Below are 14,395 nucleotides of genomic sequence, written 5' to 3'. Positions count from 1 at the left end.
AGCAAATGGCTGCAATATAACAAAGAGTGAAAAATTGAAGGGGGTCTGAATACTTTCCGTACCCACTCTATATATAAAAAATGTATGTACAGTATATGTATGTATATATGTTACAATAGTATTTTATATATAGATACGCAAACACTCTCACACACACACACACACACACACACACACACATATATATTATAATTCAGGGGTCTTCAACTAAAATTGCTTTGAGGTCCAGTAATGAACCCTCCTCACCAGCCAAGGTCCAGACAATTTATATACCTAAAAATATTAATTGATGGTTTTTGGCAGACCAGGCTATCTGCAAGATATTTAAGCTCATATTTAAGACTTCAAAACAAAAAGTTTTATAAAATGATAAACTTCACAATTCAGACTTTAAACCAATTTTTAGGAAAATTGAGTCAAAAGTATCAATTATATTAATTTAAACAATTATTATCAATCAATTATATTTATTAAATATCATATAAATATGTTACTGTCTTAATTGATTTTATAATATATTATCTTCTTGTCGATCCACCAGTTCACATTTACAACTCTGCAAAATCAGAAGACTTTCTTGTACGATTTAAGACTTTTTATGGCCTTACATTTGATACAATTAAATGTAAGACTATTTAAGGACCCTCATCTTTTGTAATGTTTGAGAATGCCATTGTTTTTCACTCACTGAAAGTTTAATCTGTCTGCACGCCGCTATTGCTTATATTAATATTATTATTATTATTATGAATAATACCTAATTGCAATATTAGTACAGATAGATAGACAGAAAGATAGATATGTATATATAGATTTTGGGGTTAAATATGATCTGAATGTTTTTTTTTTTAACTGATGCTTATTCATTTTTTATTTCACCCCAAAATAAATAAAAAAAGGTGTTTTTTTAGTTTTTTTTCTTTTATATTTAGTGACAATCATTTTTTTTTTCTTGAGGTGATATATTTTAATTAGATTTACCCAGAGTGAGACAGTCTTGTTTTAAATCTTATGGTTACTGTTTTTTGCAAGCATTAATTTTCATTTCTGCTGAGCGATCATAATGCCAGTGAACCTGCTAAATGATGCACAGACGAGCTTCTTCCCTCCACCATTCATGTTTATTCCCCTAGTATTTATCTTGTGCTCATCTGAAATGCATCACTTCTGCTCCGTGTATTATTCTCTCACTTCCTCTTCCCTCTGTATGAAATGTAATGCTTTTAGGATCGATGAGCTGTAACTCTTTCCCCCCACAGGGATTGACAGATAATTTCATTTTCTCATTGTGCATCATTGGATTGCATTGCTGTGTGTGTGTGTGCGCACACAGAGACCCTCCTCCCAATCAGAATGGCCCTGCGCTCCCCCTCCCTTCTCCCACTCTCCTTTCCCTCCATATGTGCGAGGAAGATGGTTGCAAGCAGCGTGGGCCTGTTTTTACTGTCACACATCCTGCCGTGATCTCACCGGGAGGAAGCGGAGGAGAAGAATCCCTCCATTCAGGTCAATTTCTCTCTTTCACTCACTCCTACATTTTATGTGATGCTGCTGTCAAGTAATTCAATTTGAATGAGATTTTTGTCACCCAGATCCTGTGGTGGGAGGAACAGACCTGGAATCAGCCAGAGCAGAGAGGTGAATCTCCCTTCATCCATCTCTTTACATCGTTTACCAGGTTGAGATCAGGTTTTCAGGACTAGGCATCAGCTTTCTTAGCTGTTCATCTGTTCATCATGTCCCTTTTTATCAATTGGCAATGCGTTTTGATGTTTTTTGGTTAAATGACCATGGTATTAGCATTCTTACCATGGTAAAACCATGTTTTTTAAAGAACATGCTTCATTGTAATAGCATATTCAAGCAATATTACAAGTATAATGTAAATAAATGTGAAGCACAAAAAAAGTACATTTGATATTACCACATAAGTACTGTAAAAAACAGTAACACCTCATAATAAGGTTTAACATGAACTAACAATTATACCAATATAACAATAATAGTTAACATGAAATAATAAAAATGTTATTACTGTTAATTTCAACATTTACTAATATACTATTAAAATCAAAATTGTATCTGTTAATATTTAATAGACCTGAGATAACATGAACTAAAAGGCTAACAAAAATTAATAAATAGTGTTATTTTAGTATCACAGAGATATTAATGGTTTTTATTAATATTTCAAATTATTAGTTATTATTTTTTATATTTTCTGTTTTCATTTTAGATGTAGTAATTTTGTGTTTTTGTCATTTTTATTAGTATTTGTTTTTAAATGTCTAGTTTTTATTTAATTTTTTATTTATTATTTTAAATTATTATAGTATCTAGTTAGATTAACTCAAAATAAGAAATGTTGCCTTGGCAACTAGCTGAAATAAAATAAGTTTTATGTTTTTTTTTTTTAATATTTTATTTCAAGTAACATTTTTTTAATGATTTTAGTTTTAGATTACTATAATTACCCTGGTAACAAATAAATTGCCCTTTGTTAGTTAATTTTAGTTAATGTGTTAACATTAACTAACCTTATTGTACAGAACATGAATTATAGTACAATGGTATATTCAAAATAAAATGAAAGTCAGTGGGGTCTAGTGTTGTTTGAAACAGGGTTTTATAGTTAACTGAAACTAAAACTATTAAATGTCATTTATCAAACTTTAACAGAAATAAATTTAAATATAAAAAATCTCAAACTTATAAAAAAATTTTATTTCAGGTATTTTTATTTCTTATTTTCATTTAGTTTAACTTGATTTACTAAAATAACTAAAACTAAACACAAATAAAAAATAATACAAACTATAGACATTGAAAGAAAACTAATAAAAATGACAAAGCGCACAACAAAATGACTAAAACTAACTAAAATTAAAATTAAAACAGAAAAAAAATGTATTCAAAATATGAATAAAAACTGTAAAAGTATCTCAATGATACTAAAATGACACTGGTGGTGAGGGTGAGTATATGATGACAGAATTTTATTTTTGGTAATTTGGTATTCCTTTTTTTTTTACGGACAAATGACATGGACATTCAAAGTGTTGTTTTTAAACGTTGTAGATGATCTATAGAATGCCATTGCACAATATGATCTTTCTTCTGATTGTCGTCTCCAGCTGTCTCCAGCATGCAGCGTCACTCGTCTGAGGTGGCCCGTCTGTATCAGACCGAGTTCATCCGGAGCGCGCGGGCGGTGGGCGTGCTGTGGGCCATCTGCACGCTCTGCTTTGCCATTATCGAGGTGGTCATTCTCATCCAGCCGTCATGGGTGGGCACACGAGAGCTGCACTACCGAGGAGGAGGTCCGGCTCCTCCGACCGGGACGCTGGGCCTCTTTGAGGTCTGCATGGAGATGGATTGGCCTGTCCCAGAATGCCGGGGGTCTCTTCGCACCCTGACTCCACTCCCTGCCTTCCAGTCTCCCACTGTGCTGGTGTGCATGTCTCTCACTATGGTGTGGGCCAGCGTGGGCTGCCTGTGTCTGTTCAGATTCTGCAACGCAGCAACCGTCTATAAGATCTGTGCTTGGCTGCAGCTCACAGCAGGTGAGACTCTTCAGCTGATTCATCAAGTCTCTTCTGCTCACCACGGCTGCATTTATTTGATCAAAAATACTGGAAAAACAGTAACATTGTGAAATTGTACTATTTTAAATAACTGTTTTCGGTCCCACTTTATATTAAGTGGCCTCAATGTACTTATTGTGTTCATATTGTATTGCAAAACACTTTTGTTGCTATTGAGGTGGGATACGGGTAAGGTTAGGGACAGGTTTGGTGGTCTGGGTAGGTTTAAGGGTGGGTTAAGGTGTAAGGGATGGGTCAACAGTGTAATTATAAATGTCATTACAGAAGTTAATTACAGATGTAATTACATGCAGGTATTTTTAAAATATAAGTACAATGTAAAAACATGTATGTACACAATAAGTGCATTGTACCAAATGATTAATTAAAATGTAAGTACATAGTAGTTACATAGTAGGGATCCTGTTTTCTATTGTAATATATTTAAAAATATAATTTATTCCTGTGATGCAAAGCTGAATTTTCAGCATCGTTACTCCAGTCTTCAGTGTCACATGAGCCTTCAGAAATCATTCCGATATACTGATTTGCTGCTCAAGAAATATTTCTGTTTATTATCAATACTGAAAACGTCTCGGTTATGTATGGTAACCCTCGTTCCGTGAAGGAGGGAACGGAGACGTCACGTCGGATGACCGACGAATTGGGATCTCGCTTAGAGAGACCAATCTACTTCGAGTGTAAACTAAACGAGCCAATGCACATTGGCATGTGATTATTGCGTCCAGCTGCTGCTGATCACAGCGTGAGTATAAGTAGGCAGCCGATGCAGTGCATATTCAGGTTTTTGCTGCGAAGCGAAAAGCTGAATATGCGCTGCATCTGCTGCCTACTTATACTCACGCTGTGATCAGCAGCAGCTGGATGCAATAATCGCATGCCAATGTGCATTGGCTCGTTTAGTTTACACTCGAAGTAGATTGGTCTCTCTAAGCGAGATCCCAATTCGTTGGTCATCCGACGTGACGTCGAGAGTGACCGACTGAAAGGGAACAGTTGTGCTTCTTCATATTTTTGTGGAAACTGTAAAAATTTTTTGAAGATTCTTTGATGAATAGAAAGTTCAAAAGAAAAACATTTATTTGTAATAGAAATAATTTGTTACAATATTAATGTCTTTTATGTCACTTTTGAAATGAATGTCTTTAATTCCTTAAAACAACCTCACTGACACCAATATATACCTAATTAAAGCAAAATCTAATTTAATTTGTTTACTTTTACATATAAATGTGTCTCAAATTACAAATTTGTGCTTAATTCTTATGAAAATAATGTCACAGTTCAGAAAATCTGAATAGTTTCAAAAGAAGGCAGCAATTTCTAACAGAAAAATGTATATATATTTTTAAATTTCTTTCTTTTAATTTTGACATGAAATACAGCATGATCCAGAGATCTGTGTAGTATGTGATGATGAAGTGATTATTGAAAGCTTGTGATTTCTTCTGAATAGCTCATTCCATTTTTTTATTCAGGTTTTTTTTATTTATTTAGTTCCATGACCCTCTTTCTGACCCTTAGATTTAAAGAGGCTGTTTTTTGCTGTTGCACCTTTAAGACATTCTGGAGGATGTAAATGACCTCAGTTATGATTGGCTAACCTCTTTGCATGCAGAATGAGGCTCTGGGGTTCCATCCTTCAGTAATAACCTCTTTGCAAAGCTGTAGTACATTGAGATTGTTTTTTGAATCTCGACTGAAATGTGCTCTTTTTGACATGAAATGCGAACAATATACGTTAAACAATACAGTACTACTAATTGCATCTCTGTTTCTGGATGCAGGCTTCTGTTTGGCCCTGGCGTGTGTGTTGTTCCCAGACTCCTGGGCGTGTGCTGAGATGCGGGCGCTGTGCGGGGACCGTGTGAGTAGTTTCTCCCCGGGGAACTGCTCTGTGCACTGGGCGTATATACTGGCCATGCTGGGGGTGCTGGACGCTGGCATACTGTCCACGCTGGCTTTTGTTTTGGGGAATCGCCAAGATGCTCTGCTGCCAGAAGATGCCAAAGATGGTGATGGTAAATGGTGCACTTATTCTTACTAAAATCTCTAAAATCAATGAATGTTTTACTGCCCGTTTTAAGAGAGTAGAGTTCAGTTATAGTGAGTGACATGACATGTGGCCAAGTATGGTGACCCATACTCGGAATTAGTGCTCTGCATTTACCCATCCAAAGTGCACACACACAGCAGTGAACACACACACCGTGAACACACACAGCAGTGGGCAGCGGGCAGCCATTTATGCTGCGGCGCCCGGGGAGCAGTTGGGGGTTCGGTGCCTTGCTCAAGGGCACCTCAGTCGTGGTATTGAAGGTGGGAGAGAGCGCTGTACATTCACTCCCCCCACCTACAATCCCTGCCGGTACGAGACTCGAACCCACAACCTTTGGGTTATGAGTCCGACTCTCTAACCATTAGGCCACGACTTCCCCTTATATACAGTATATATATAGCACGTGGAACCATACAGCACGACTGGGCGTATGATGGTTTTGTAGATCTTGCCCGTATAGGCATTTGGCGTTCACAGAGAATGCCCATAACTTGTCCCCTTGTGTACATAATAAATACACACAGTACACACACATATATTATGTAAACAAAAATGTTTATTTTGGATGCGATTAATCATGATTAATCGTTTGACAGCATTAATATATATGCATATATATATATATATATATATATATATATATATGCTTGCTTGATTATTTTTCTTAATTTAATAAAAATTACTAAAACTAAACAGAAATATTTAAAAACAAACTAATATTAACAAAAATACTAAAACTTAAACTAAAATTAACACAAAGTATAAAAATAAATGCTAATTCAAAATATTATTAAATATTATAATAGCATATAAATTATATTAAAATAACACTTTATTGACAAATAATATGTTAATATTTTGTCAACAATAAATGTTAGCAAATTACAAAAAATATATATATAAATCAACTTTGCTTGTGATTGTGATATTGTGGTAAGGCAATATGGTAAGCTCTACTGCTTTCTTGATTTTCTTTCTTAATTTAGTCTAATGTTAATTACACTCATTACCATCTTATTCTCTACACAAAGGTGTTTTGGTAACACTTTGCAATAAGGTTCCATTAGTTAATGTTAGGTAATGTATTAACTAACATAAATGAACCATGAACAATTCATTTATTACAGTATTTATTAATCCTTGTTAATGTTAGTTAATGAAAATACAGTCGTTCATTGTTAGTTCATTGTGTAGTTAATTATTGTAAAGTGTTACCGATATTTTAATCATGTAATGTTGTTTTCTCCTCTCTTTTCAGTGACTGGCTTGTTACTGGCAGCATAAAGCAGGCCTGAGCTGTTCTCAACGGTCAGAAACTGCTGGTAAGACTGTAATCTACTTTTTCTGGGGATCGTTTTTTTTTCTGGCACTAGCATTGGATCCAGCATCCTCTGCTCTCTTCTGTAACTCACGTCACTGTTCTTTCTCACCCTCTCAGGTGGCTGTTTCATCACGTCGCTTGTGAACTTCTCTCTAATGTCTAATCTAATGATGACATAAAACGTGTGAAGAGACGCATCTCTCTTCCCCCGCAGCATGATGTCATCATCCTGTGAATTCTGCTTGCATAACCTGTCTGCATAGAAACAGTCACCTGGCAACAGTATCTAAGTCCTTTCTCCCCTGATGGAGGAACATTACTCTGATCTTGTAATGGTGGCTCTAAACAGAGAAGAGGAAAGGCCATTTTCTTTAGTGCATTTCCAAGTGGAGGTCTAGTCGAGGTCTCTGTGATCACAGATCACATGTAGGTTTCAATTAAAATGATATTTAGAGGATTGACTGTGATGTTTGATTCCATGTTCTAGATGTTTTTGTGCATGAATTTAAGATGAGGTCTGAATTTAAATGTAATTAGAGATTCAGCATAATAATACTGTAAATCTGTTTAGTTAGTTTTGTTTTTGGTCAGTAAAGTCTTAATCGTTTAGATTTACTGATTTGATCATCTTTAAGCGAAAGGTAGCAAATAACAGTGCTCATATTTAAGTCAGCACAAAATCAAAATTTGCCTATTTATTTTCTTATCCAAAATTTAAATGAGTTTGTTTCTTCAACAGAACAGATTTGGAGAAATGTAGCATTACATCACTTGCTCACTAGTGGATCCTCTGCAGTGAATGGGTGCCGTCAGAATGAGAGTCCAAACAGCTGATAAAAACACCACAATAATCCACAAGTATTCCACACCACTCCAGTCCATCAATTATCAATTTGTGAAGTGAAAAGCTGCGTTTGTAAGAAACAAATCCATCATAAAGACATTTTTAACTTCAAACCATTGCAAAAATATGAGTCCTCTATCCATAATATTGCTTTCTCCAGTGAAAAAGTAATCTCATCTGAATCAGGAGAGAAATATGCACGTAACGCACTGTTTACAAGGAAAAACAGTCCTAAATAATTCTAAACAAATATGTCAGTGGATTTTGATGTGAAAGGACAACAGGAGATGGACTTTTTCACTGGAGGAAGCGTTATTATGGATTATGGACTTGTATTTTAGCCGGAAGTGAAGTTTAAAAAAAAATCTTAATGATGGATTTGTTTCTTACAAACACACAGCTTTTCACTTCACAGGACATTAATTAATGGACTGGAGTGGTGTGGATTACTTGTGGATTATTGTGATGTTTTTATCAGCTGTTTGGAATTTAATTCTGACGGCACCCATTCACTGCAGAGGATCCACTGGTGAGCAAGTGATGTACCGTAATGCTAAATTTCTCCAAATCTGTTCTGATAAAGAAATAAACTCATCTACATCTTGAATGGCCTGATGGTGAGTAAACTTTCAGCAAAAAAATATATATATTTTTTTATAGCAGTTTCACATGGAAACACGTCACAATATGGTAGTAAAGTCGATTCCAACTTCTGTTTCACGCTGACTTTAAAACTGCATGCCACTGTTGTAATCGCAATTGTCTTCAGCCACCGTTAAAATCTAAAAAGTCATTGTCAGTTGTGCTTGTTTCAGATATTATGCTAATAGGCTATGACTTTATCAAGCCGTTGCATTAAATGTTGAATGTGATGTATTTTCTAATCCACTTCCACTGTAAAAGCAATGCAAAGTTCTAAACAAAATGTTGTAGTTCACATACACTTTATTAGCACTTACAGTGATTTTTGTTGTTTGACAAAACTTGCAGTATTGTATTTTTGCAGTAATGTATTTTTGTACAAGATTTTATGACTGCACAAATATCGAAAAGCATTTATATATACGATTATATAGCTACGATTTCCTTCACAAATTCATAGTTTACAAACCCAGAGGGCAGGAAGTTGGGACAGCGATTAGTATCAGACAGAGTGTTTCAAAGCCAAGTCAAGGGACAAAAACACTTCATCAAGCTTAGATAGGATGCATATTACACTAAGAAAATGGCACACCATTTTAGACAGCCAATCGGAGAAGGAGAGGACAGGAAACTCACTTAGAGCATGTTTGACATTTAGACGGGCTCTTTTTGAGACTAAACTCCTGTTGTGCTGATGTACTGTACTGGATATCTTATGCAATAAATAGATTTCAGACATTTTCGTTTCTCAATCATTTGTTTCCAAAAAAAAAAAAAATCTAAATTTAGTTTAAATTCTAAAACAATACTGTAGGTGTAGATACTGAGTGAGCCTGTTGCTGAGTGAGCTGTGAGTTACTGTTACTTTGCTCACAATATGACACAGAGTGTCTCCAAACTCACTGTAGCTGTAGTAAAGCTCTGATATATTTGGATGTCTGAGGAAACAGAGTCATGCTCCTTTCATCTGCTGAGAAACTCAGGGATTCTGGGTTGCCGAGTGGCAAATGGCTTACAGTAGGAACTCACTCCTCAATGCACACAACAAAACGTCACCTAAATGCACTCTTGCACGACCCTGGTCAAGCTGTGACTTTGTTTTTAAGGACCAAGTGAGTTATCAACAGCATTAGTCAAACAGATCTTATTTATAGTGTAGCATCATTTAAAATCTGAATATTTAATTAAGGTTAATGTACAAAAACAGCGACAAGCTACTTGTGCAAGCCAATAACTGATTATTTCCAAGTCACAATGTCAATTAATGGATGTACTATGGAAGCCCGTTTCCACCATGGAATAAAAAAGGTAATTGAGACTTTTGATCTCACAATTTCCGATTTTATATATTTTTTCTCAGAATTGCAAGATATGAACTGTGAGGAATTAACTTTATCTGGCATCAATACTGCGTCTCCTGAACGAGGCACAGAATAACGGACAGGGCAAACCTGAGGAAGAGGAGGAGGAGTTTTGCAATTCTGAAGAAAATACTTTTTTGTGAATTGTGAAATATGAAGTCGGAATTGCAAGATGTAAACTCAGAAATCTGAGAAAAAAGTCAGAATTGTGAGATATAAACTCAGAATTGAGAGTTTATATCTTGCAATTCTGACTATTTTTTCCAGAATTCGAATTTCTGAGAAAAAAAAACTCAGAATTGTGAGATATAAACCCAGAATTGCAGGAAAAAAAGTCACAGTTACCTTTTTAATTTTTTTGTTCCATGGTGGAAAAGGGCTTACATTCTGTAGAATGTAGCCAGAAAGAAGAAAAAACAAAAAGCATATTCCATAAGCTGTTATGTGTGTGGGATTTAATATAGTATAACATTGAAAGTAACATCATATCAGAGTACCTCGGCAAGCAGGCCTTGATTAGATTTAAGCAGATGACAATGAACGCTGGCGTATCTGTAAGCAAGTGAAACTCTTGCTTGCTCTGTCTGTCTAGATTTCTCTCTATTTCCCCCAAACATTTCCCTTTTATTCCTCTCACTTTCACATACTCTTTAGGCTGGCAGGTACTGCAGGATGTGCTGTGCGATCAGAGTGGGGTCGTAGGTCAGGGCTCTGCGTTTGCGGCTGTGTTTTTTTGGGGGCGGCAGGTCAGTATCTATGCGCTTCATTCTCTGTAGGCCGACGTGTGGCGTTCTGTTGCTCTGCCCTGCGACCCCGTCGTCGTCCACGTCGCCATCGAGCCGTTTCACCCTCAGCAGTGATGCCTCGACGTGGGGGGAGGGGCCAGAGGCAGAGTCCAGGGACCGGCGGGAGCGTTTTAAGGCGGATCCTCCAGATTGCTCCATATTGGCCACAATGCTCAGGTCCCGTTTAGCACGCTGGTTTGAAGGTCCTCCCTGATTGCCACCCGATGCCAAGCTGGAGAGGATCTTCTCAGCAAGGTACCTTAAAAAAATAAAGACAAAAAAAAAAAGGTTTTATGTTTGCTTGGTGTTTTATTGATATTTTGAATGAACTTTTATTGCTATATTTTCTTTTTTCTGTTAGTTACATTTCTGGTAATTTTGCTATGTGCTTTTGTCATTTTTATTAGTTTTTTTATAATACTATTTATTTCTAATTGTAGTTTAAAGTTTTTCATTCAACATTTTTTATTAATATTTTAAATGAGCTTTTATGTTTATATTTTCAGTTTTCGTTTTAATTTTAGTTATATATTTTTAAATAATTTAGTTCTGTGCTTTTGTGATTTGTAGTAGTTTCTTTAAATATTACTATTTAGTACAAATTTTAGTTTTGTTTATTTTTTATGTCATTTATATTTTATTCATATTTTGAATTAGATTTTTTTTTAACTATATTTAGTTTAAATGTAAATTTTAGTTAAATATTTTTAGTAATTTTGTTATGTGCTTTTCTCATTTTTATTAGTTTTTCTAATAAATGTATTTCTATTTTAATTAATATTCTGAATTACCTTTTGAACTATACTTTCAGTTTTCACTTAAATTTTAGTTAAATTTCTATTAATTTTGTTATGTGCTTTTGTAATTTTTTTTATTAGTTTTTTTATTTTAATTTTTTCATCTAATATTTAATATTATTATTATTTTGAATGAGTTTTTATTTCTCTATTTTAATTTTAATTTTAGTTATAACTATACATAATTTTGTATTATGTGCTTTTTTCAGTTTTATTATCATTTTTTAATATTACTTTTTATTTCTAATCTTATAGTTTAAGTTTTTCATCTAATATTTCTATTTTGGGTTTAGTTAGGTTTAGTTCAGTTGTAGTTTTTATTTATTTACAGTTATTCGTTTTAGTGTTTCCGCTTATTTCAGTAAGCTTTATTTCAATAAACAAAAATGTTTTAATAGTTTTAGTTAATGATGATAACCCTGACACTGAGGCATTCGTTTGGTTATGAACGGCATGCTTTCATTACCTGAGCATCTCTTGGTCTTTGTCCTGCTCTCTCTCTGGTATCCTGTTGGTGTTCGGAGCGAGTCCAGCCTGCATCAGTCTCTCCTGCTTGTAGCGGTTGAGTAGAGCCTGAGTAAGCTGAGGATCCAGAAGGCCCTGCCATGAGGCCCGGGGCTTCGCCATGCTCACAGCCTGCTCGGTCTCATCGTAGTCCGGAGGGTACGGGCCCTGGAAATCACCCTCCTCTTCCTCAGGTTTGCCCTGTCCGTTATTCTGTGCCTCGTTCAGGAGACGCAGCATTGATGCCAGATAAGCTGCTTCCTGTTCCCGCCTCTGATCGTTCACCACCAGCCGCTGGAGGGCTTGTCCAAAACCTTGAGCTCTCAAGACCTCTGGTTGGTAGTACAGATCATTGCTCCGACTCCTGAAGTCAGCAGCGGGGTAAGACATCATCTGGGCCTCGTAGGGCACTGAATCACGCAGGTCTCTTCGCAGACGGACTCCACCTGCCTGGCCGTCAAAGCTGCGACCTCCTCCACGCATGGTAGAGAGAGGCTGACAAATACAGAGAGGAGGAGAAAGAAATCAAACACACGATTGGTGAAAAATGTCTCCTATTTCTATGTTAAACAAATTTGTGCACAGTTTGGAACAGAAAGTCTTGTTTCTACTCATTGTACTCTTAAATATCATGAGTGGCTGAATGCAAAGATACATTTTATTTATGAATGGAGTGGCTTATTGTGCAGAGAACAGGGTAAATGTTTTTCCAGTTCATATTGTTTCATAATGTTCAATGATCTTTTCTGAACATTCAGAGCTAACATTATGCAAGCAGCTTTTATGACCTCATATATACAATATTAAAATGATTATTTATTATTTAAATTAAATTATTAAAAATGGTACAAAAACAAAAGGTGGCTTATACAGTATTATATGGATATTACATATATATTCTTTGTCATCTACCCATATTTTAAACCCTATAATGAACAAGAAAACCTTTTCTAATTCATAGAACAATTGTTTAAATTTGCTGTAAACATTTTTAAATACCACACATAAAATAATACTACTACCTGTCATATATCACTGAAAGGGGAGTCCTGAGAAATGGAATCTGTTTCTGTGATAGTTCTAGTAAAAAAATGGAAAGGGAGCAGCCCGCACTTTTTTTTTTTTGAACCAATCAGAAACATTTTCTACCAAGGACGTCAGAAATATTTTAAAAATGAACGTAACAACGAACGTGATCAAATTTTGCACTAAATTAGTTTACCTAGTAATGTGTATAACCAAGATGCATATAAAATAGAACATATTTTTCTTTCATATGCTGTAAATCAGGCGCCTCTCTAAACTAACCAATCAAAATGAATATTTAAATGACGCAGCGTGAACGGCGTTTTCAAACAGTTCAAATCAATTAGCTTTCAGTTTCACCGTTAGCACCGCGCATAACGTGCGATTAGGAAAACAGATGAAGAGAAACATCGAAACAAGTTAGACGGAATAGCACACGAATATGAATTTAGTGAAGGATGGAGCGGAGGACTGAGTTAGTTTGCACACTGGTAAGTAGATGGTAGATAGAATGGGGCCCTCCATTCATTCCGTTGATTTGTTATGTTGACAGGTGACGGATGATTGGTCGTCGGTGGGGTTTTGTAAATTTGTGAAATGACGTTAATTAAAAATGGCTTAATCAAGTTCAGTTATTTTGGTAACGTAAGCTAAACTTTTGTTGTTATTATTGTTGTGGTTAATTTAAAATACTGCTAAATTTGTTCCGTTGACTTATTATATTGACAGGTGACGTGTCTCTGGGCGGTTTTTTGGTTTTGCTAGCAGTAGCTTTGTGAAATTACGTTAATTAAAATGATCATAGATACTTTAGTGGATTTCAGTCTTTTTGGTCATTTCAGCTTCACTTTTGTTGTTGTTAAAAAAAAAAGTGGTGATGCAAGATTAGTTCCGTTGATTTATTATATTGACAGGTGACGTGTCTTTGTTAGGCGAGGCTGTAATTGATTACAGTCATTTTGGTATGTTCGACTACACTTTTGTTGTTGTTATGTATTGTTTAATAACTGAATTAGGGCTGTGCAATATATCGAAATGATCGAAATATCGCAAATGTACATGTCGCAATATGCATATCGCTACAGCTTGCACTATTTGGGGCCATGAACAAAAGACAAAGAAAAAATCACTCACTGCTCTTACCTAAATAACTTTTGTAGCTTAAATAAGAATCAGTGCATAATATTGAATTCAAAGAGTAAATACTAAGCAGTGTTTTATTTTTCCTTTTTATTATTCAGTTCCTAAACTCATGTTAAAATGATTACACTAATGTTAAAATGACATTTTTATGTAATGCTCGAGTAAAACACTACCGTTCACTTTCAGAAGTTGTTGTAGGGGTGCTTTCTTATTAGAATCAGAATCAGAATTAGCTTTATTCACCACTTAAGTGTGCGCAAACACAAGGAATTTGTTGTGGTTTTACAGGAACTCTTGGTACATACATA

The 14,395-nt window shown here is 35.3% G+C and overlaps 2 protein-coding genes across 2 annotated transcripts in view; one reads left to right on the top strand and one right to left on the bottom strand.

The window, feature by feature from the left end:
* The first annotated feature begins 1,400 nt into the window (after positions 1-1,400).
* On the top strand, positions 1,401-7,725 carry lhfpl4b (LHFPL tetraspan subfamily member 4b). Its single transcript, XM_016468251.1, has 6 exons — positions 1,401-1,506; positions 1,593-1,638; positions 3,135-3,563; positions 5,393-5,626; positions 6,923-6,986; positions 7,103-7,725. The coding sequence occupies exons 3-5, from the start codon at positions 3,146-3,148 to the stop codon at positions 6,946-6,948; spliced, it is 678 nt and encodes a 225-aa protein (XP_016323737.1). The 5' UTR covers positions 1,401-1,506; positions 1,593-1,638; positions 3,135-3,145; the 3' UTR covers positions 6,949-6,986; positions 7,103-7,725.
* Positions 7,726-10,150: 2,425 nt separating this feature from the next.
* The window catches only part of LOC107674382 (uncharacterized), a 10,270-nt gene continuing 6,025 nt past the window's right edge, over positions 10,151-14,395 (bottom strand). The window contains exons 2-3 of the mRNA XM_016468342.1: positions 11,881-12,413; positions 10,151-10,876 (exon numbers count right to left, since the gene is read on the bottom strand). Of these exons, the coding sequence (XP_016323828.1) occupies positions 10,483-10,876; positions 11,881-12,413 (927 nt within the window). The 3' untranslated portion in view covers positions 10,151-10,482. The remainder of the gene's footprint in view (positions 10,877-11,880; positions 12,414-14,395) is intronic.

This window comes from Sinocyclocheilus anshuiensis, unplaced genomic scaffold (assembly GCF_001515605.1).
Source record: "Sinocyclocheilus anshuiensis isolate Anshui unplaced genomic scaffold, SAMN03320099.WGS_v1.1 scaffold188, whole genome shotgun sequence".
In the NCBI taxonomy this organism is placed as follows: Eukaryota; Metazoa; Chordata; class Actinopteri; order Cypriniformes; family Cyprinidae; genus Sinocyclocheilus; species Sinocyclocheilus anshuiensis.
The sequence above is the reverse complement of the archived record's forward strand: the minus strand, read 5'-3'. Positions and strand labels throughout refer to the sequence as shown.

What these genes read in the sequence shown, in the direction of transcription:
- lhfpl4b (XM_016468251.1), top strand. Translation starts at nt 3,146, where the DNA reads ATGCAGCGTCACTCGTCTGAGGTGGCCCGTCTGTATCAGACCGAGTTC. An exon ending in TTGGCTGCAGCTCACAGCAG is followed by an intron (nt 3,564 to 5,392) that starts GTGAGACTCTTC and finishes TTCTGGATGCAG; the next exon opens with GCTTCTGTTTGGCCCTGGCG. An exon ending in AGATGCCAAAGATGGTGATG is followed by an intron (nt 5,627 to 6,922) that starts GTAAATGGTGCA and finishes CTCTCTTTTCAG; the next exon opens with TGACTGGCTTGTTACTGGCA.